Source organism: Orycteropus afer, unplaced genomic scaffold, assembly GCF_000298275.1.
Source record: "Orycteropus afer afer isolate SDZICR_OR568_19922 unplaced genomic scaffold, OryAfe1.0 scaffold00335, whole genome shotgun sequence".
NCBI lineage: Eukaryota > Metazoa > Chordata > Mammalia > Tubulidentata > Orycteropodidae > Orycteropus > Orycteropus afer.
Genome location: NW_006921922.1, coordinates 3,630,926 through 3,654,446, shown reverse-complemented (window position 1 = coordinate 3,654,446; position 23,521 = coordinate 3,630,926). Strand labels below are relative to the sequence as shown.

General features: G+C 34.0%; 1 protein-coding gene across 1 annotated transcript in view; it reads right to left on the bottom strand.

Annotated features, from left to right (window-relative positions):
• ADGRL3 (adhesion G protein-coupled receptor L3) overlaps positions 1-23,521 on the bottom strand; it is a 584,624-nt gene that overhangs the window by 86,852 nt on the left and 474,251 nt on the right. The window contains exons 16-17 of the mRNA XM_042782480.1: positions 17,487-17,553; positions 15,651-15,742 (exon numbers count right to left, since the gene is read on the bottom strand). Coding sequence (XP_042638414.1) covers positions 15,651-15,742; positions 17,487-17,553 — 159 coding nt within the window. The remainder of the gene's footprint in view (positions 1-15,650; positions 15,743-17,486; positions 17,554-23,521) is intronic.

Here is a 23,521-nt window from a genome sequence, read left to right as displayed (position 1 = left end):
GTTTTCATGTTTTAAGACAAAGTTTCATTTTAAGATATATTAAGTTACATTATCCTTATTTATATATCTATCTTTTTTGATGATGGCAAATTACAACAAATATTTTTAAAATAATATTTATACATTCATTATCTATTTTATAATCATGATTTTTTAAATTTTCTGTAAGAAAAATGAAATCTCACTGAACACAAAATAATGTTAACAAATAAAGCATAATCACACGGATAAAATGTGCTCTATGAGAGATCTCAACAAATATTTGTTGACCAAGAGATATATAATTTAAATGAAAAGATAAATTGCTTATCATGCTAATCAGCATAGCTTCCTCTCCTCCCCACTCTCCATTTTATCCTTAAAAAATGTAAGAGTCTCCTAAGTCAAATAAGGGGTATGTTATATATCTTTCTAAGTATAGTAAGATAATCATTGAAAATGAGTAGAGAACTATGGATATAGAGTTCACTGTTAACCTACACCATTCCCAGTGATTAAATCACTCACAACAAATGTTGCTTCACAGAGACACAAAAACTGGTGCCTAAAAGGTTTTGATAAAGATTTAGACAAATTAAGATTAACATACTCTTTGTAGAGGGCTCTAACACTAGGACAGGACATAAACATAAACCAAAGCCTAAAAGAAAATTTAGTGAGTACAAAAAGGTATCATCAGCAATAGCATAAAAAATAAATGTCCCAGTCACTATCCATTTCAAATATTTTTGATTCAAATAAAACCCTGCTAGGCAAATGCATTTATTATAATTTCACTTAATATATTTTGAAAATTACAGCTCCAAATCACTTTAAATATCTATGAATTTCCTATCTCAATTGATTTTTATACAATCAAGCAGAATACAAATTTATATTTTGTCAAAAAATTGTAAAGAAAAAAGTATTGGTGGTTGATTATGTCATAGTTGTGTACTTGCCCAATGAATGGATATTTAAGGGACTCTTCTTCAACCAGCAATAAATTAAGAGGTTCTTAGTTAAAAAGGTATTGATTTGAATCAATTAAAACAATTGATTAAAAAAGAAATTAGAAAGTAAAATGCAATAATTAGGGTGCAGTGGGTTAGGCATATTTTAAAAGGACCATATTCCCAATGTCTTTAAATAAAGCCGATCATAATGCTTCAGTTTAAGGTATGAAAAAAAAAAAAAAATTAAAGTTTCATATTGCTTATAAATTCTCATGAGTTTTTGAAAAGCATTGTGGTGGTTAAATTTGTGTGTTAACTTGGCTGGGCCTGGTTGAGTTGCTGGGCAGGTAGTATTCCCCATGGTGAGACTGGTAATCAACTGCATGGTGGAATCTACTGTGAGCAGCTGAGTAGCTGCTTTAGGCATGTGGGATGCTTCCTGTATATACGGAGAAGCCTTGGGGAAGGTGTCTAGCTTATGGCATGTTTGAACCCTGCATATAGCCATGTGGTTGTTCAGCAGCCTGCCATGCTCTGCTGACCTTGGAACTTCCAATGAACTTGAATTAATGGCCTGCTGTGTGGTTTGGTAACATCGGGACTGTGCCATTTTTACTTGTCGACCTTGAGCTTGTTAGCCTCAGTAGCCAGTGGCTGCCTGAGTGAAGAGATGCCTTTAGCTTCATTGGGCCCTGAGCAAGAGGCAGAGCTGAAGCCCAAGGTCAAGGACCTTTCACACAGCCCCTGTTGTTGTTGTGTGCCGTCGAGTCAGACCCGACTCATAGCAACTGCTCCTTGCATTTCCGAGACATTATCACTACGGAAGTAGATTGCCCCGTCTTCCTTCGAGGAGTGCCTGGTGGGTTTGATAACAAAATTGGGTTAAGCATACAAAAAAAAAAAAAATTGCTCAGAAAAATTCTAACATAATTCAAATGCCTTTATTTTTGTGGCTCCAAATTTATTTATTTCTTGAATAATTCCTTATGGGCTGAAATATAATATAAATATGCTTGACAAGTTAATAAAAACGTTTTACATAATATTTGTGATTTTCACCCCTCAATGCATAAGATTCAATTTTATAAAATGAATTTAAACAAGAGACTGTGAAATGTATGTACCTGCATATACTTAAAATTTTAAAATCTAAGGGGAGCTCTGGTGGCATAATGCCTAAGGCATTTGACTGCTAACAAGAACACTGGTGGTTCAAACCCACCAGCCTCTCCTCGGAAGGAAATTGGGGCAATCTACTTCTATAGAGATACTTCCTTGGAATCTCAAGGAGGGGTCGCCATGAGTGAGAATCAACACAATAGCAGTGAGTCTGGTTTGGTTTTGGTAAGGGGAATAATTAGTATTTACCTTAAAAAATATATAAAAATAGAGTAAGTTTTAAAATAATTATCTCAGAATCATAACTGAACTCTTCTACTTTGTAGTATTATATACATGAAGCAATTCAAAACAAAAGAGTGAGTTCTACTTCACAAAGATTTTGGAGATATGGATTATAATTAAATTTTCTTGTTTTCATAAGAGTTTATTAAATTTTCTTTATGTAGAAATTTAATTATTTGCAATTTCCACAGTAGAATATTCATAAGAGAATAGTAGACTTGATTTTTAAACTTTTCTGGAAGTTAGAAATTTAGAAGAGTGAACCCTTCAGAGAAATAACTTCTTTACATTGCTCTTTTACTATTGTTTAATGTAGAGAAAGACAAATTTTTATAAAATGTTTTTATAAGACTACTACATATTCATCATACAAACCTTAGAAAATCCAATCATGCATAAAAACAGCATTTTAAATTACACATAATCTTGCCAGTGAGAAGTATTTGTTATTAACATTTTAGCACATTTTCTTTCAGTCCTTTTTCTTTTTTCTGCATATATAATGATTTATTTACATTAAATATAAATATGCACATTTGATTTCCAAAAAAAGGTATACTACTATACAGCTATTTTACATAGTATTATTACTAAAATCTAATAATATACAGGTCTACATTTTATTTTGAGGAAGATAGCTAAATAAAGGATGGTTTTTAAAGATATCATCATGTTTACCTTATTATTTCTTAAAGGAAAAGGAATATCATTGCGTAGATAGTTTTTATAGATGATTAGTGAGAATCTCTGGCAGCACAGTGGTTAAAATATTTGGCTGCTAAACAAAGAGTCAACAGTTTGAACACATCAGCCTCTCAAGGGAGAAAGTTGAGGCAGTCTGCTGAGCCAAAGACTTTCATCCTTGAAAACCCTATGGGGCAGTTCTAAGCTCTCTTGAACAGTTGTTCTGAGTTGAAATTGACTCGATGGCAGAGGAATTATATATATATATTATATATATATATATATATATGATTAACTTTTTTTGAAACTGTATAATTTATTTATTTTATTTATTAGATTAATGAAATTACACACAAAAAAATTCTAAATGTGTCAAAACTACAAGACATTTTTACTTACAAGTCTTTGGATATTTGTATTTTATAAAAATCATACACACACATATATAGGGATGAAGATGCAAAACTCACTGCCTTAAAGTTGATTCTGACTCATAGCGACCCTATAGCACAGCGTACAACTGCCCCATAGGGGTTTCATATAATGGAATCTTTACTGATGTAATCTGCCTCATTATCATACTAGAGAGTAGCTGCTGGGTCAAACTGCTGACCTTTTGGTTAGCAGCTAAATGCTTTAACCACTGTACCACCGTTGTTCCTATACATATATTTAAATATATTGTATAATCAGAATATTTATTTTATAATCAGCATTGTTGTTGTTGTTGTTGTTAAGTGCCGTCAAGTCGTTTCCGACTCATAGCGACCCCATGCACAGCAGAACGAAACAATGCCCGATCCCGTGCCAGCCCCACAATCCCTGCTATACTTGAGCCCATCATTGCAGCCACCGTATCAATCCATCTCCTTGAAGGCCTCCCCCTCTTTTGTCGACCCTCCACCCTACCAAGCATGACATCCTTCTCCAGGGAATGGTCCCTTCTTACAACATGACCAAAATAGGTGAGACGAAGTCTGGCCATTCTTGCTTCCAAGGAGCATTCTGGCTGCACTTCCTCCAGGATGGATCTGTTAGTTCTTTTAGCAGTCCACGGTACTTTCAGCATTCTTCGCCAGCACCACAACTCAAAAGCATCAACTCTTCTTCGGTCTTCCTTATTCATTGTCCTGCTCTCACATGCATACCAGGTGATTGGAAATATCATGGCTTGTGTCAGGCGCACCTTACTCCTCCAGGAGATATCCTTGCTCCTCAGCACTTGAAACAGTTCCTTCGCAGTTGACTTTCCCAATGCTACATGTCGTCTAATGTCCTGACTGCTGCTTCCGTTGGTATCAGTTGTAGAACCAAGCAACGTGAATTCCTTGACAACCTCAATCTTCTCTCCATTTATTGTGATGCTGCTCATTGGTCCAGTTGTGAGGATTTTTGTTTTCTTTATGTTGAGATGTAATCCATACTGCAGACTGTATTCTTCAACCTTCATCAGTAGGTGCCTTAAGTCATCCTCACTTTCAGCAAGCAAAGTTGTATCATCTGCATATCTCAGGTTGTTAATGATTCTTCCTCCAATCCTGATACTTGCTCCCGGAGACCCGGTCCCTCTCGGGAGGGTAACAAGGGAAAGTGTTCAGTGCAGATCAGTGAGTAAGCACAAGCCCGCCCGTGCTTACCTTGCTCCCAGAGACCCAGTTCCTCTCGGGAGGGTAACAAGGGAAAGTGTTCCTGTTGTTGTTGTTAGGTGCCATCAAGTCAGCTCCAACTCACAGTGACCATAGGTACAACAGAACAAAACACTGCCTGGTCCAGTTCCAGCCTCACAATTCTTGCTATACCTGAGCTCAACATTGCAGCCACTGTGTCAATCCATCTAGTTGAGGGCCTTCCCCTTTTTCGTTAAACCTCCACTTTACCAATCATGATATCCTTTTCCAGGGAATGGTCCCTTCTGACAACATGACGAAAGTAGGTGAGACAAAGTCTGGCCATTCTCGCTTCCAAGGAGCATTCCAGTTGCTCTTCTTCCAGGGCAGATTTGCTAGTTCTTTTAGCAATCCATGGTACTTTCAGTATTCTTCACAACAACACAAATAAAAAGCATCAAATCTTCTTTGACCTTGCTTATTCATTGTCCAGCAGTCACATATATATATGACACAACTGAATACCATGGCTTGGGTTCAGCGCACCTTAGTCTTCAAGGAGACATCTTTGTTCTTCAGCACTTTGAAGAGGTCTTTTGTCACAGATTTGCCACATGCAATAAAATGTCTGATATCCTGACTGCTGCTTCCATTGGTGTTGATTGAAGAACCAAGTAATATGAAGTCTTTGACAACTTCAATCTTTTTTCCATTTATAGTGATGCTGCTTATCGGTCCAGTTGTGAGGATTTTTGTTTTCCTTATATTGAGATGAAATCCATACTGCAGACTAGTCTTTAAACTTCATCAGTAAGTGCTTCATGTCATTCTCACTTTCAGCAAGAAAAGTTGTGTTGTCTGTGTATTGCAGGTTGTTAATGGATCTTCCTCTAATCCTGATGCCACACTCCTCTTCATATGGTCCAGCTTCTCAGATTATTTGCTCAGCATACAGATTGAATAAGAATGGTGAAAGGATACAACCCTGACACAATTCCTTCCTGATTTTAAACCCTGCAGTATCCCCTTGTTCTGTTCAAATGACAGCCTCCTGGTCTATGCACAGGTTCCTCATGAGTATAATTAAGTGTTCTGGAATTCCCATTCTTCTCAATGTAATCTATAATTTGTTATGATCTGCATAATCAAATGCTTTTGAATAGTTAATAAAACACAAGTAAACATCTTTCTGATATTCTTTGCTTTAAACCAAGATCCATCTGACATCAGCAATGACATCTCTCATTCCATGTCCTTTGTTGAATCCAGCTTGCACTTCTGGAAGCTCTCTGTCAATATACTGTTGCAACTGTTTTTGAATTATCTTCAGTAAAATTTTACTTGCATGTGATATTAATGATACATTTCAATAATTTCTACATTCTGTGGGATCACCTTTCTTTGGAATGTGTACAAATATGGATATCTTCCAGTCAGTTGGCCAGGTAGCTGTCTTCCAAATCTCTTGGCATAGCCGAGTGAGTTCCTCTAGTAAGGCATTTGTTTGTTGAAACATCTAAATGACTATTCCATCAGTTTCTGGAGTCTTGTTCTTTGCCTATTCCTTCAGTGCAGCTTTGACTTTTTCCCTCAATACCATTCATTCTTGATCACATGTCACCTCCTGAAATGGATGATTATCAACTAATGCTTTTTAGTACAGTGACTGTATTCCTTCCATCTTCTTTTGATGTTTCCTACATCATTCAATATATTGCCCATAGAATCGTTCAAAATTTAAGGCAACTCGAGCCTTAAATTTTTCCTCAGTTCTTCCAGCTTGAGAAATACTGAGCATGTTCTTCCCTTTTGGTTTTCCAGGTCTTTTCATGTTTCATTATAATAAATGACTCTGACTTCTCAAACTGCTCTTGGAAATCTTCTGTTCAGGAATTTTTTCTTGTCATTTCTTCCATCTGCTTTAGCTACTCTCCATTCAAGGGCAAGTTTCAGAGTGTCTTCTGGATTCCATTTTGGTCTTTTCTTCCTTTCCTGTCTTCTCACTGACCTTTTGCTTTCTTCATGGATGATGTTCTTGATGTCATCCTATAGTTCCTGTGGTTTCCAGTCATTAGTGGTCAGTGCATCAAATCTATTCTTTAGATGGTTGCTAAATTCAGGAGGGACACAATCAAAGGCATATTTTGGCTCTTGTGGACTTGTTTTAATTGTCTTCAACTTGACCTTGAACTTGTATATTACCAGTTGATGGTCTCTTCCACAGTCAGCTCCTGGCCTTGTTTTGGTAGAAGATATTGAGATTCCCCATTGCCTCTTGGCACAGATGTAGTCAATCTGATTCCTGTGTACTCCATCTGGTGACGTTCATATGTACAGCCATTGTTTGTGTTGTTGCAAAAAGATATTTGCAAAGAATAAGTCATTGGTCTTGCAAAATTCTATCACGTGATCTCTAGCTTTATTTCCATCACCAACACCAAATTTTCCAACTACCGGTGATGATTCTTTGTTTCCAAATTTTACATTCCAATCACCAATGATAACATATCTTGAATGCATGTTCAGTCAACTTCAGACTGCAGAAATTAGTAAAAAATCTTCAATTTCCTCCTCTGGTGGTTGGTGAGTAAATTTGAATAATAGCATTTTTCACTGGTTTTCCCTGTATGGATATTATCCTATCATTGATAGTATTGTACTTCAGGATAGATTTTGAAACATTCTTTGTGAGGATGAATGTCACATAATTCCTCTTTGTCATTCCTGGCATAGTAGATCATATGGTTGACTGATTCAAAACCAGTCCCAAACCAGTCAAATTCAGCTCATTAATGCCTAGGATATTGATCTTTATGCATTCCATTTTATTTTTGAGAACTTTCAATTTTCCTAGATTCATACATTCCATGTTCCGGTTATTGTTGGATGTTTGCAGTTATGTCTTCTCATTTTGAGTCATGCCAAATCAACAAATGGAGGTCACAAATTATAATCAATATATACATCAAAAGGAGCTTGGATGGCACAATGGTTAAAATGCTCAGCTGCTAACCAAAAAGTTCAAACCCAACAGCTACTCCACAGGAGAAATTGATGGCACTCTGCTTCTATAAAGATTACAGACTTGGAAACCCTATAGGGTTGTTTTACTTTGTTCTACTGCGTGCTATTTGACTACAATGAGTTGGAATTAACTCTATGGAAGGCAATGGGTTTAGTAACCTTGTACCTATAAGTTAGGGTAATTTATTTCATTGTTTTAAAAGAAAACACCTCCTAGTTTATGTTCCATCCTAAGGCCAGCCTCCACCAGATCCCATACCTTCATGCCTAGTCAAGTAGATATCATGCAATTCTCTCTTTTCCAGCATCAAAAAATTGTCCATTTTTACTAGAATAAAAATAAAAACTATGATACCTGTCATACTTAAAAACTAACTGCAGTGTAGTAAATTACTTTGTGTGGCTTTTCTACCCATAAGTCTTTGTAAACTCCAAGGTGGGATTTGCTATGAGCAACTGAGGAGCTCCTGATTGCTAAAGGTGTCCACCTGGAGTATTTCTGTTGGGAGTGGCACAAAACGATGTTCTGGGAGGTGCCCACTCTCTCTCAGGTGCTTAGAGTTCTGATGCTAATTTGACCACCCTGCTGGGCTCAAAAGGAGGCCTCCTGGAAGCAGAACTCTCTCTGACTGCTGATTAAGGAAGACGTGCTGCTGAAAGAGATATGGGCTCCTGAGACACACGTTGCTGGGAAAGAGACGCAAAAGACACGCATTGCTGAGTGAGACACCAAGGGACCAGCACTGCTGGGAAAGAGACTGTGAGAGAATCTTGGCTGAGGGACGGTGGGCTGGGAGAGAGACTGAGCATTCTTCCTGAACTTGAGTTGTAGCCTGGTGCTTCCCTAATAAACCCTGTAATCTGTGAGTTCTGTGTGGCCACTGCAGCGAATTATCAAACCCAGGAGAGAGGTGGTGGATGCTTTGGGAGGAACGGTTGGTGAAAGGGCTGGAGGGAGACAGCATGTTTGGCCTTTCAGTAATAGGCCTTGGGTTACTGCTGGTAATCCTGTCTTCCTCTTGTGGGATTAGAGGAGGTCAGAACATGTGGCCTCCTTGCCGTTTTTGCACTAACCAAGTGGCATAATCAAAAGCAAAAACCTTCTTTGACCCAACACCTCCTTTGCCAGCTACTATATTTCTTAGCTTCTGTTTACAGAAGAACATCTCCAAAAATTTTCTTTATGTGTGGTATGTAACTCTCATCCAATTCTCCCTTCAAGTAATTCTAATAATGGTTCATCAACCACTCTTTCAAAACAGCTTTTGCCAAGGACACCAAGGACCTCCACATTGCTATAGCCAGTGGCTCAAGTCTACACCCTTATCTTATTTGAAATCTTTCATTCAGTTACATTCTAGCTTTCTTTTCATCTCACTGTCTGATCTTTCTGTATCTACAGGTTTTATATTTCTCAGATTTCTCAATGTTAGAAAGCTCCAGAGTTTAGTCTTTGGTTCTCTTCTTGTCTGTGTTCAATTTCAACCATTTTATCTCTTACCCAGTGTTATGGATTCAAAATAAAATCTATATATTGATAATTACAATTTTATACCTCTAGCTTCCAAGATTCCAACTGCCTACTCAACACCTGCACGGGAATGTCCAAAAAGCCTGTCAAAGTTAACTCATTAAAAAAAAAAAAATCTTAATCCATCTTAATCCACCTCCAAATGTGTTCCCTTAATCTTCTACTCTAATAACAACTCATCCCTCCAGTACTCTAAGCCTAAAACCTTGGAGTCACACTCCACTTCTCTTTCTCTTACAATCCATATCCAATAAACGAGCAAATTCTGTCTTCAGAACATATCCAGTGTGTTAGCACTTCTCATTTGCTGAATAAGTCAACAGATAATTAAAGAGTGAAATGCAAATTTTCTACATTAAAAAATTCCTTAAAAAATATATTAATAATACAAAGCCAAATACTACTTCATTACAATTAATCTCAAATACTACTTCATTACAATTAATCTCAGTTTTTTCCATGCTTCTGAAAACTTGCACTTAACTATATTTTTGGGAAAAACATTATAGTCTTATGAACATCTAATTTGTATTAATTCTCCTGTTGCTTTTACACTTCCTTCAGAAATGTTGATTTGATAAGAAAATCCAGATTACCAAACTTTCCCAGAGACTCACTGCTCATTTTGTGTGGCATACTAAGGAATTAAGAGTCCAAGGCCTATCTAAAGAGCAAAGAAACAGCTAATTTTCATGTTTTTATGGTTAAAAAGTTATTTGGTTCTCTTATATCTAATATCAACTTAATTATTTTTGGGAAAAGTGAAAATATAATTTGATCTCAAGATCTTGTGCATAACAGTTCCAGTGTGCCCATTACAGACAGTATTATTTCTGAAATTGCAGCTCACAAAATATAGCCTGCATACAGTGAATGAGGAAGTTCATCCAGAAAAATTCAAAGTATATGAACATTTTAATTAAATACAGTTCAGAACTGGATATACTTTTTCCTCATAAAGGCTCAAAATGTTTTTAGGATTTTGCACTTACTATAATACAAAGATTAGGTGATTTTGAAAAGTAGGATATTATGTATCCATATAAATATATTAATATGGTAGAGAAAACTTAAATCATTATAATATTCTAATAATCTGTTGTAATATTCAAGATTACATTACTTTTCTTTTTTGCTTTCAGTTTTTTAGGACCTTACTAAACTTAACCACCAAATCTTCTAATATAATACTAATCAAGCTGAATATAATTTTTCCTCAATTAAATGTTTCTACCAACACCTAGAAATACAGTCCACAAAGTAGAAGTTTCCTTACTAAGAAATGGAATAAGTTAGTGTGGATAATAGTAGGTTAGTACATTATTCTATTCTTTCCTGAAGTTATTCAGGACCCTTCTTAGATTTCTATTTGTATGGCAGCTGTCTCAGCTCACTGAGGACACTTTTTGCTTCTTCAGAACTAATTACAGAACTTTCAATTTATTAATCAAATGAGCTTTATATCCCTGGAGCCAATTCTTTCATAATATGATAAATTTGGCTTAAAAAAATAAACACAGCATCATAGCATGAATAATTCTTAATGATACCATTTGGTAAACAAAGCCAATCAAATTCTAATATAATTTTGATGGAGAATGAACAAAGTTTCATTACAGAAAATACAAAGAACCAAAGGCAGTTGGGCAGTTCCACATACAGTGATGGTTAAAATAATGAAACCATTCTTTATGGTCACCAAATTATGTGCTGAATATTTTACACATATAATTACATTTTATTATTCTAAAACTCTACAAAGTAGGTATAATATTTCCCAGTTTAGAGGAGAAACTGAGCCTGAGAGCCATTATGGAATTTGCCAACATCATATAAGCATTACAGGAAAAACAGAAATTCAAAGCCAGTGGGTCTGCATGAAGCCATTACTCCTCTCTGCCATTGTGGCTTCCTTATGCAATGACAGCACAGAGAAGAAGGAAAGAAAGTAAAAGGTACATCTTTAAATCTCAGACAATTTGTTTGTCAACTCATCTCTTATATAAAAATCTCTGTTAAAAGGTGAGAACAGAAATCAGAAATCTTGAGTAGGTCAATATTAAATGTTTATGCAGAAATTGGTCAATGGGAAAGGATAAAAGAACAGACACAAGAAAGTTAAGCCTGGTTAATTTTGTTGCTTTCATATACATACCATTTTTCTTTCTTAGGCCCAAGAGCCTCATTATAACATTTTATTCTTCAAAGTCCTTATCATGTTACTATATATATTTTTCAGTGACAGAAGTAGGTGGTAACATGGAAACTATCAATTTTTATTTTGAATTTAAGTGTCAAGAGCGTGTCATAAATTAAACTTTTACATTTCATAATACTGTAACCCAACTATACATTACAATTGTGCTAATAACAATTCACTAATAGTCTTATCCATAGTTACATATTTCTAAAAATAAACTAGGTTAGATTTTAGCTCAAATTTCAATTTGTCAGAAACTCAGCCAGAAAATTCAAATAATGAGAGTTGCTTTTTGTTTTACCAAATATAATAATCTATTTTAATGGAAAAGAGAAAAATGACAAGTAAAATGCAACAAATGGAAACTTCTTATTAATTTTAATTCATTTTCTTAGTTAAATCTGAGATTTGGCATAATTTTCTCAGTAATCATTTTATCTATATTAATTTACTCGTGTTTATTATTTTTCAACTAGAGTATATAATTAGTCAAATAATGAACTAGCTGAATACAGACAACCTTGAAGGAAATTTGGAATTAAGAAATAATTTTTAAAAGTGAAATAATAACTCCATTAATTAGGGTTAACAGGAGTCAGCCAGGCATAGAGTTAAGAGAAAGTCAGCAGAGGAAAAGCAGAAATAAGACCTGCAGCAAAAGAGAATATACACAGAAGCTCTGGAGAGGGCCCACGGCCTGAATGAGGGTGAAGGGAAAGAAGGGGACAAATAGATCAGGAAGCGCTACTGGACCTTGGTAGGGAGTCTAGACATTAATGTAACAAGAATGAAAAATGACTGAGGAATTTTACCCAAGAGAGAGGCATGATCTGATTCAGACTTTTCAAAAGATCATTTTAGCTGGTGCAGGCAGGGGCAAGGATCAATGTAGGGTAAGGAATTAGGAGCTCTGATAATGTAGTGCCTTAGGCTCTTGACTGCTAACCAGAAAGCTGGTGGCTCAAACCCATCAGCCACTCTTTGGAAGGAAGGTTGGGCAATCTACTTCCGTAGTGATACTGCCTCGGAAACCCAAGGAGGGGTGGCTGAGTTGGGTCTGACTTGACGGCACATAACAACAACAACATAGTGGTTCTGCAAAAGATGACAGCAGGTTACATGATGGCGGTGGCAGTAAATGCTGGGATAAGCGAACGTATTTTATACAAAACAGATAACTATGCAGGAAAGAACATTTATGATAAGCCCAATAAATATTTGAAATATGAATGGAATATTTTAGAAAGATATTCACTTAAAAGGCATCAAATAGTGATTTTTATCTTAAAAACATCAAGGTGGTCCAGGTTGCTCACCATTTTACAACAGAACAAACCCAAAAAACATCATGCACTCTTAAGCCCTCAGACATTTTCTCAAAAAAAAAAAAAAGCTTTCCAAAAAAATGCCTTTAAAACAATTTCCCTCACATCAACCTTTATCATTTCAAAAATAAATACAAGAATAAAAATTATGCTACATATCATTATCTTTTAGTTACTGTTCAAAGTCTTTTTTTACATTTCTTAAAACTTTCTGCCCTTTTCAAATATACCTGCTGGTTTCTTTTTAACCACTTCTTATAAAGCTCATAGAATTCTTTAAAATAAAATGTCTTTCAGATTCTGGAAATTACTAGGCAATATTTTCTTAAGGTTTCAACCTTATTATCTCTCATTAACACACTTCTCACACAGCAGATGACCAGTTCTTCTATTTCACAGTGGAGAGTACATAAAAATCCCTCAATTGTCTGCCCTGCCCTGGTTCCAACAACACTACTCTTATTTAGTTCATCCATCACACTTATTCTTGTTTACTACATCCACACTAAGTGTGAAAGGGTCCGACTTCCGGCATGCCCTTCCTGGGAACTAATGGAGTGTAATTGTTCTACTATTTCTCTGCATCACATTCCCAACACTAACTGAGTCTGTAACTACCACTATGATTCCCTTTACTATGTTTTTAACCTCTCCCTCACTAGTTCATTCCCATCAGCATATTCATGATCATGTCTCTTGCCTATTAATACAACCGTCTATACTCCTTTCTAACAATCATTTCTCTCTTGTCTTTTAATAACTTTTTATAAAATGCGATCAAAATATCTTTGCTAGTTCTCTGCTCATTTGATGGTCAGATATGTTTTGCTATTATACTCATTTTAAAGAAGAAAGAAAAATTCAGGAAAGTTAAATAACTAGGCTAGGTCAATTTCCTATCTGTTTTAACAAATTTCAAATCAAGATATTCTGGTTTAAGGTTTTATTTTTCTTTGTAATATAAAATCTGATGTCATCAATTTCACCAACTCCAATTATTATCTTTTGTTTGCTTGTTTTCCAAATACAACATCCTAAAGGTTTAGCCGAGATTACCTAAAGGAAAACACATGAAAATTGAGAAAGCAAAATATTATTTTAAAATATGTGGTAATACTAATCTCAAGTTCAAATTTAAAGGTATGTCAAGGACTTAGCCTTTCTGGGTTTGGCCAAAAAAAGTAAGGAATTGACTAAAAAGTACCCGTTAAGATTATGATAACAAATGGACATTATATCTATGTTTTAACCTGGTAAAATACATTACAAAAATATCAAAGTTTTAGACACTTCTTTCTGATAGTACTTTAACAACATAAATGATACATAAAATATTACATAGACTTCATTTTATAATACAGAATAATAAGTGTAGCTGCTAAAACATATTTAAGTGAGAAAAGTGTAATATAAAGAAAAAATACATTTTATGAGTCTAATTAATCCAAGTTAAATCTCTCAGAAACAAATAGTCCATGGAATTCCCACAATACTTAACAAAGACAGTTTAATTTTACATAATTCAATAATATAAGGATTATTATCTAATTGCTCATAGTAGATGATTGCTAGCTTTGCTCTATTATACTTTTTGTTTTTCTAATTCCTTGTCTCTCCTTTCAATTAATTTAGATAGATGTCTTCTACAATAAAAGTAGCCTCGTATGTCAATACATCTTTGTCACTAAAGTCTTTAATGTATTAATTTATCCTTAAAGATTCATTGAGGGACTCCTTGGGCTGAGACCTCTGTCAGGCACTGGATGTAGAAAGACAGATAACTGATATCTTAGGAAGTTCAAGGAGAATGTCAGGAGCAGGTGAGTCATAGTGACTTCAAGAAATCTCTAGAAGTATATTTATTTAAACAAAGAATATTTATTCAAGTTTTGGCAAATTACATAAAAATGCAGCTTAATATATGATATGCATTAATGACTGAATCATATTTCATTGTTGCTGTCTTTCTCAAATGTCACTGATCTTAAAAGAACAAGATATGTTTTTTGGTTACACCAAGGAACTCAACTATTTTTCTTTTTAGAAAATGTAAATTAACATACTTTTTTTCTATATAAAAAACAGCCGTAATGTTGGAAAGTAATTATTTTCATGTCTATGCATGGATATGACTTTCTGAACATATAGAAGTGAAACTTGAGTTAAAGAACAAAACTTGACAGTTTAAAGATGACTGAATAGATAGAGACACCAGTGGAGAGATTTACCTCCCAGGAGGTATGCTTTAATATTAAAAAAAAACAGGAAAAGTGAAAAGTTTTAAAATAGGTATTTGGTGTCCCCGAAAAAAGGGCTAAACAGTTTGTATTCCAAAGATTTGTTTATATTAAGGAGATGAAGTTTTTCTCTATCTTTGAGAGGAGTGCAGCTGGGTAGCAGCAACTACATAAACCCCCAGATTTCTAATTTCAGGGTTTATCTCCTGTGGGACAAAACCCCCCTTTCAGCATGAGCAGACATCATCTTCTGCTCTTATCACATCACTGTGAAAAAGGAAGTGGATTGTAGAAAACTGATGCAGTTATTGCTCTAAGAAATAGTAATCTGTCCTGATGTAAAAATATAGTTTGTTTCAGGACAAAGTGAACAAATATAGATATTGAAACATGCCATAGTGTAAATCACAGTTTATGGGAGGGGGGAAGAGAAAGTTTCTTTGAAGACAGAGCTGCACTGTACTTACTACTTTCGGGCAGATCAAGTCACCTGAACATGTTCCCCAAAAATAATAATAAATAATTTATCAAACTAATAATAACCTATCAGATTTTATTCAGCAAAGATAACACATTTATCTTCTTTTGCCAATGTATCCCAAGATTTTGTTAAAATATAAAACACATATAAAGTATATATATTTATAAATTTAGAGTACTAAAGTAAGGCAGTCAAAGGAAAATAAAAAGAAAAATCACTTACTTGATATTATCGAGACAGCCTGATTCAGGTTTCAGTATGGCAGTATGATGAAACATTTTATATAAAGCAATCCCAAGGAAGATTACATTAAGCTAGAATATAAAAGGTAGTGTTATGTCACATAACTGGAGTAGGAAAACCAATAGTCCATTCTCCATAACAGATGAGTTGTTCTGGGAAATTAGCTCTCACTACACTTTTAAAGAGACTGGATCATACATGATTGTCTAGTATTTTAGCAAAGGCAAGAAGCCAGTTCAGGGAATTGGGATACCACTGTGTTACACAGCACTGCTATGCCAAACACACACAAATAGTGAATCAGCTGCAGTTGGAATGATGCTTAGAAATTTTAAAACAACTCAAACCTTTTTTACCAGTGTACTTTTTAAAAGAAAAATAATAATTATTCTAGTTGCATTACTATTTCTATACACTGAACATAGCTTCAATCTTATTGTTTAGGATTATATTTTCAGACATTATATTACAAAAGCACAAATACTAATATGAATATATTTTTGAATAGCTGACATTATAAAATGCTAAATTCTGAGGCTACCACAAACTCCCAAAGACATTGTTATATCATTGTTCCCAAAGAATGTGATTTAAAACAAAACAAAAAGGTACAGTGTAAATTCCATATATACATGTAAACTGTATATAAAAAACACATATTGAATTGCCCATTATCATTTTATTTCTTTATATGTTCCACATTTTGAGATTGGTAGGGATTAGGAATGTCCAAGTATAAACTCCACTGGCATTCTCCCAATAATACAGGTCCATACTCCTTTATTAATCATCCCCAACACCCAAAAGTCAGAAAATAAAAGTTTTAATATACATATTTGGTAGAAAAAACTACCTAACCTGAACTGAACAATATGGATGGGAAAACCATATTTGAATTGACATAGTTTCTTCATAGTTTTGTTCTACTTTCTCTTACTAATCCTAGTTTTTTTCTGTTGAAATAGTGCTACATTTGGTTTAAGCATGCCACCTAGTCCCAGTTGAGAGAATTAGCTAACATGTTTGATATTAAGCACCAACCTATTCCCCACTTGGGGCATTACAGACTATGTAGTATATGTACTATATTACATTTCTAAAATATGAAAATTTATGAATTCCAAAATACATCTGGCCTTGAAGATTCAGACCTATATTTAATTCAATATCATGAGGTTAATATTTTATTTTAAAAAATGGATAACTATTTTTTATGTAAAAGTTCTATGCATAAACTATAATACAAACAATTAAATCTAGATTAGGAGGAATAATTCAGATTTGAAATCAATATATGATGCAGCTAAAAATGAAAATGGAAGTATGATTCCATATTTGCCTTATTTAGTTGTGACTTTCTTAAGTAAAGTCTTCTTAAATTTTTAAGTTTTTGAGATTTAGGAAAAAACAGACAAGCCCACATGGAATGGTAACTCTTTGTATTTTCTTTCATTCTCTGATTCCATTTCTATTTTGAATAAGAATGAACACAAAAGGAAAATACTGTTATCAAACTTAGTCCTTACTTTTCAAGTGTCTACAAACTAGATGGATTATGTTAGACTGGACTGCTGAATTGCTACAGCATTACATAAACTCTTTCAAATCCATGCTTTCTTCTTCCAGTGGTTTTTATCAACTATTTACAACATGAAAGCAGACTATAATAACTCTCTGATTGCTTAAGTTACATAGGGTCAAGTAAGTGCATGCTTTCCCCAAATAAACTTATGTAAATGAAAACTATACTGTATAGGGACAGTGAAATTTTTATTTCTTCACCTGGGAAACACATAGTTAATTAGGGGTTCTTACCATAATTATCAAGGTTGCTGGTCCTATAAAACTCCAAATGAAGTAGGTGTCAAGTCGGAGCCAACATCTGCAATGAAGCACAAGGGAGAGAAGGCATTCAAGGACTGGATATGGTACATACATCAAGAGTGAGCGAGTGACAGAGAAGAATGCAAGCTGCAAAGCATCCCACTGGGAGACAGGAAATATTACATTGCTTGTTCATTTAAATGCTGAATTATGTGCCCAATTTCTGACAGCACTATTGATGGAGTAAGATAATTACCTCTAGAAGAAGCAGGGGAAAAATGGCACTGGCCTTTTTCCTTAGGCCTTTTGTGTCTGTCATAGAAACCTTTTTTTAATGGGAAAAAAAAAGGAAAGGAAAGGAAATAAAAAGAAAGAAAAAACCATACACATAGCCATTAAATCAAGTAGCTTTAAGTTAGCCTTTTCTCTCCAATTATGGTACTACGTAACCTGTCTATCAGCTGTCAGGCAAAGTGACATTTTCCTGTCAAGAAGATCTGAGGAAATTCAGTACAAAGAAGAAATAAATTTGGTATCAGAAGATTGAAGTTTAATTAGGTTGGGCAGCCAAACTTTGAGAGTTCTCAAGACTTAAAAAGTGCATTGTTACTTCTAGTGCTTCTGTGGTAGCAAATGATCTTTAGGATCCCATGAAGTTGATTCATGACTCAAAAGTAAATTATTAATCACTTAATTTCAGCTACATTTAATACTCCCCCACTTCTTAAAGCCTGTGGGAAATTACATTTTCATTCTTCAGTGTGACAGGAAGACTAAATGGAAGTGATTGGTTATGAGAAAGATTAATGTAAATTTTGAATAAATTACATTTTATGTTAAAAATAATATAGTGAATTATTTGCCATTTTAAAGCATAATTGAAACAGAAAACATTTACAGTGGTAAATACTCAAAAGTGGTTTGTTAAAGGTCAAAACATGCAAATACTAAGTACTAGCATATTTGTGATTATAAAAATGTTAATTAAATATAAGCATTGATGGAATACCAGAAAATGTATTAGGGAAAGAATTTATAAATGTTCATTAATAGGGGAGTGGATATAGAAAATGTTTTCTATTCATAATGTAAAATGTTGTAAAATAGCTAAAAGGGAGATCTATATCTGTCGACAGGAAAGATCACAAAAACCAAATTGAATGATTTAAAGAAAAAAAGATGAAGAATCTATGCCACAAATTACTTAAAACAATATACTCTTAATAAATATATATATGTATGTACATTTTTAATGAAAAGTAAAAAAAAAAAAAATACCCAACTCATATTAGTAGTTGACTCTTGCGTGGGAAGAGAAAACACTAGAAGTGGAGTAAGGGGGCTTTAACATACATTTTATTTTAATAGTTACTGAAAGCAAGTATGCCAAAATGCTGACAGTTGTAACTTTAGAGTAATGGAGGCAATGATGTGTATTATGATTGTTTTCTTTTTCTATACCTTTTAAATTTATCATCAAAAAATGTTAAAAGCTAGGTTGTTGAGCCAAAAATAATCAAATTCCCTAAAGCAAGTCAATTTGAAAACCACACAATTGGTCCTTTCATCAAGCAAAAGCTGTGTTAACTAATTTTAATAGAAGTCTAATAGGCTCTATAATAATTTACTGATTATAAGTTCACACTTTTTACATATACATGAGTATTTCTCTTTATTCAAAATAAACATAATAATGCTGTTTAGGAAAAATAATTGTCACCAAATAATTCTTACGTTATTAGCCATTATTTTTTCTGGTAATAATTATCTTTTTTATTGTTTTTGCTCAAAAACTTTTGATCATGGAAAAATGGACTATGGCACTACCTGTAAGCATAACAAATGACAGAACTTAAGGCTGAAATATAACCACTGTCTTTATTCTTACTATAGGTAGTTTGTCACAACCACCACAAGACCTGAGGAGGAGAAATTTTTATGAATCTCTGTGGCTTCTCAACATAGACTCTATTTTCCTTAAGTTTGAAAAAGAAAAAAAAAAAGACAAAACATGGAAATTTTCCCAGGCTAGAACACACACACACACACACACATTAGTAGCCTGAGAATATTGCCAAACTAATAGCAACATGATGTGATACCAATAATACATTTAAGACTGTTAGTAATATAGCCTCACTTATTTTGTAGGTAAAACAAGTTCTCGACAGAAAATCTGAGAACTAAAACATATTTTCAGTAATTTATTTTTACAAGGAAATATGCTTTAAGAAAACTTCTGGAAAAAATTATTTTACAGGTTAAGGACTTCTAATACAAATAACTTTATTTACAGTAGTAGAGATTTTCATGGATGAAGTAGGAAATGATAGAATTTTAAATTATCTCCTAAGTAAATATTTTGTTAAAATCATATCCTTAAATTTTAGGCTTATCAAGCTTTAGTTTGCGGAAAATGGTCTCAGCTTAGCAAATGGTATACTTGCCAATAAATGTGCAAAATTTACTTTGGCAAAGTAATCTCTTCTAAATGTAGAAGTAAAATTTCTCTAGAACATATTATTTGTTTTCTTAAAGAAAATTCTTCAATATCTATTTGGTGTGATAGACTTAAATTCCTTTCAATATTCAACAGTGAAAGAGGAGATATGAAACACTTAAAATGTACTGAGTAAATCATCTCTCCATGATGCTGCCTGGCTTTAGCATCTTCTAGAAGCAGTGTGGCAAAAAGCCCTTTCTAATTTGATTGCCATATGGCCACACCTGCTGTTGTTTTTGGCCACCTACTAGCTTTCCCTTAGCTTTCTGTATTTCCTCTCTTTCTCATTAAGTACCTTAAAAAAAAAAAAAAAAAAAAAAAACCTTACATGATTCCTGCCCTGAGTTCCCCGTGCCAATACTGAAACCATTCACCCTGCCTTTAAGTTGAAGTAGAACATTTTGCAGGGTGTATAGATGCATGCCTGGGCCCATGTATTTCACCTCATGGTATTCTATAAACCTAGGCCATGCAATGTCACTTGAGTAAAACACAAAAACAGTGATTAAAGGAAGACCAGGCTGGATTAGTAAGACAAATGCTAGAGAAGTAACTTGTCATATTCACACCAAAAACCAAACTCATTACCATTGAGTCGATTCTGACTCATAGCATCCCTGTTGGGTTTCTGAGGTTGTAAATCTTTGTGGAAGTACATACCCAATCTTCCCTTCATGGAGCAGCTGGTGGGTTTGAATGGCTGACCTATACTAAGCACAATAAAGTCTACCTTGTAAATGGCCAGATAGACCTGCAATTCCAGAATAAGACTCATCTGAAAATTGCCTTATTCCACCAAATACATAATTTGTGAAATAAATAATTTTGATAGGCCATTCTTATTTGATCATTAAGATATGTTATTTTTTCCCTTTTTATGAAGTTTAATTATATGCATTTAACCCATAAATCATAGTCATAGCTGTATAGTAACAAAGCACATGACTCAGAGAAGAAAAAACAAGCACATTGTGATGATGAAAATATTTTTGCTGTTAGATATATTCTAGAATTTAAAGGAACATTGTCAGATACTATAACCTTGACTTAAGTCATTTTTTTTAATTTATCTATTATAAATATCTCACTGAAATTCTTTTTGTGGCATATGTTTCCATAATTATAAAAAGAGTATATAGATAGATATAGATACATAGATATAGTGAAATCTTATTGAATTAATAAGAATTTATTAATTTTGATACTCTAAAGAACTAGGTCTAAGTTACAAGAATAAAAAGTATTCTCTTCCAGAATAATATATTTACTTATAAACTCATCAAAACCAAACCCACTGCCATCGAATCAATTCCATCTCATACTAGTCCTATAGGACAGAGTACAACTGCCCATAGAGTTTTCAAGGCTGTAAATCCTTACAGAGACACTGCTGCATCTTTCTCAACAGAGTAGCTGGTGGGTTTGAACCACTGACCTCTTGGTTAGCACAGAGTGCTTCAATACTATGCCATCAAGGCTCCTATTTAGTTATTAAAAAAACACCATTAAAAATAACATAATAAGCATGTTGTTATCTGAATCATTTTCCCAATTATTAGAGAATAAATAATTCTCCCAAAAATGTCAATTATTAAACTGATAAGTACCACCCTTATTTAAGAGAAAAACAAGCCAAGTTAATTTCTCAAAACAGGACAATAATCAGAAAACCAAGCTTCTAAAATTTATTCTCATCTGCTGAACCACTCATTATCATTTTACTAATATCAGTCATTTAAAAAGATATGATTCCATATTTAGAAAAATGGTAAGCTAATTACCCAACATACATAAATGTCATTAAAATGTATGCTGTAAAATGCTCTTAGATACCAATAATACTTCCAGAGCATAGATTCTTATTAAAAGTTGGCATGTTTAATGTTGTATCATTCGTATGCTTTGCAATATTCCATTGTGTTGCTTGTTTCATTCATTCATTTTGGTTCTGACTATTGATCAAAGATTTTTGAAATAATATAAATTAGGAGTGGTGTTTGTCCCATTTTCTACAGAAGTTAAATCACAAACTAAACTATCCTTGGTGAATATTAAATGTAACCAGTAAGCAATCTTAGGCTACTGGAGCATGAAATTTACAAGGTTGAATTATATGATGTTATTTATGAGAGCTGTAAAATATAATAATCTCCTTTTCATTGTAACATATGCATATCTGTCTCTATTTTACCTACACACTTTTGGGAAGATTGAGGGAGGAAAGAAGGAATAAGAGAAAGGAGAGAGAAGTGGGGCAAAGAAGAGAAGGGAAATTTAAGCATAATAGATCTAGTTCTAAGCTTATTATACAATACATCTGTTAATGCATGTTATATGCTTGTTTATGCCTTTCCATCACATCACACTCAATACCTCCACATTCTCAAACATGCATCTAATCTTGTAACACCTTGTAAACAATTGTATGAATTGGGGTGGGCGGTAGTTTGCAGAGTGATAAAGGAGTGGTGTGTCATCAATGGTAATCACAATTAGCATTTTGTGGCCAGCTTGAATCTTGAATCTTAGAATTAAAAGCCAGCTCGAATACAACATATATATGTATCATTAGTCTTAATGTTCAAAGTATCATGCTGTTTTTAAAAGGGTTTATTTATGTCTCCAGCAAAATACATCCGACATTTTTGTGATGGAAAACAAAGGCAAGAATAGCACTATCCATTATAATTTCTCAATATTAAATGATGGGGTAATTCTCATGGCCTTATCTTACTCAAGTTAGGAGGAGGTGAGAACAAAAGAAAGGAGCTCTGAGAACTGTAATAAATACTCTTACAAATGGATGTTTTTGATATAATTAGTTATAATTAAAAACAGTATTGTTACAAAATAAGTGTGTAGTCCTTCGAATATCAGCCAAACTATAATACAAATAATAACAGTGCTAATTTAATAAATGCTAATATATACTAGACACTTTACAAGAATACATATAAACATGTACATATACACACACATGTACATATACATGGCTATATACAAGGAGTTCTTGGCTGGTACCAAAGGTTAAAATGCTTAGCTGCTAACTGAAAGAGTGGAATTCAATTGTAACCAAAGGCATGTTGAAAGAACAGCCTGGTGATCTATTTCTGAAAAATCACCAATTGAAACCTTGAGCAAAGTTCTACTCTGACACCCATGGGGTCACCATATGTCAAAGCTGACTCAAAGATAGCTGGTTTTACAATACATGTATATATCCCCATATATACATACTGATACCCATACATCCACATACAGTTTCAAACATTGCAATACTCTTGTAAGGTACTTAGATTAACTATTTTACAGACTGTTGTTGTATGCCATTGAATTGATTAGACTCCTAGCAACCGTATGTTGTTGTTATGTGCCGTAGAGTCGGACCTGACTCATAGCGACCCCTCCTTGGGTTCCCGAGGCAGTACCACTACAGAAGTAGATTGTCCCATCTTCCTTCCGAGGAGTGGCTGGTGGGTTTGAACCACCAGCCTTCTGGTTAGCAGTCAAGTGCCTTAGGCAC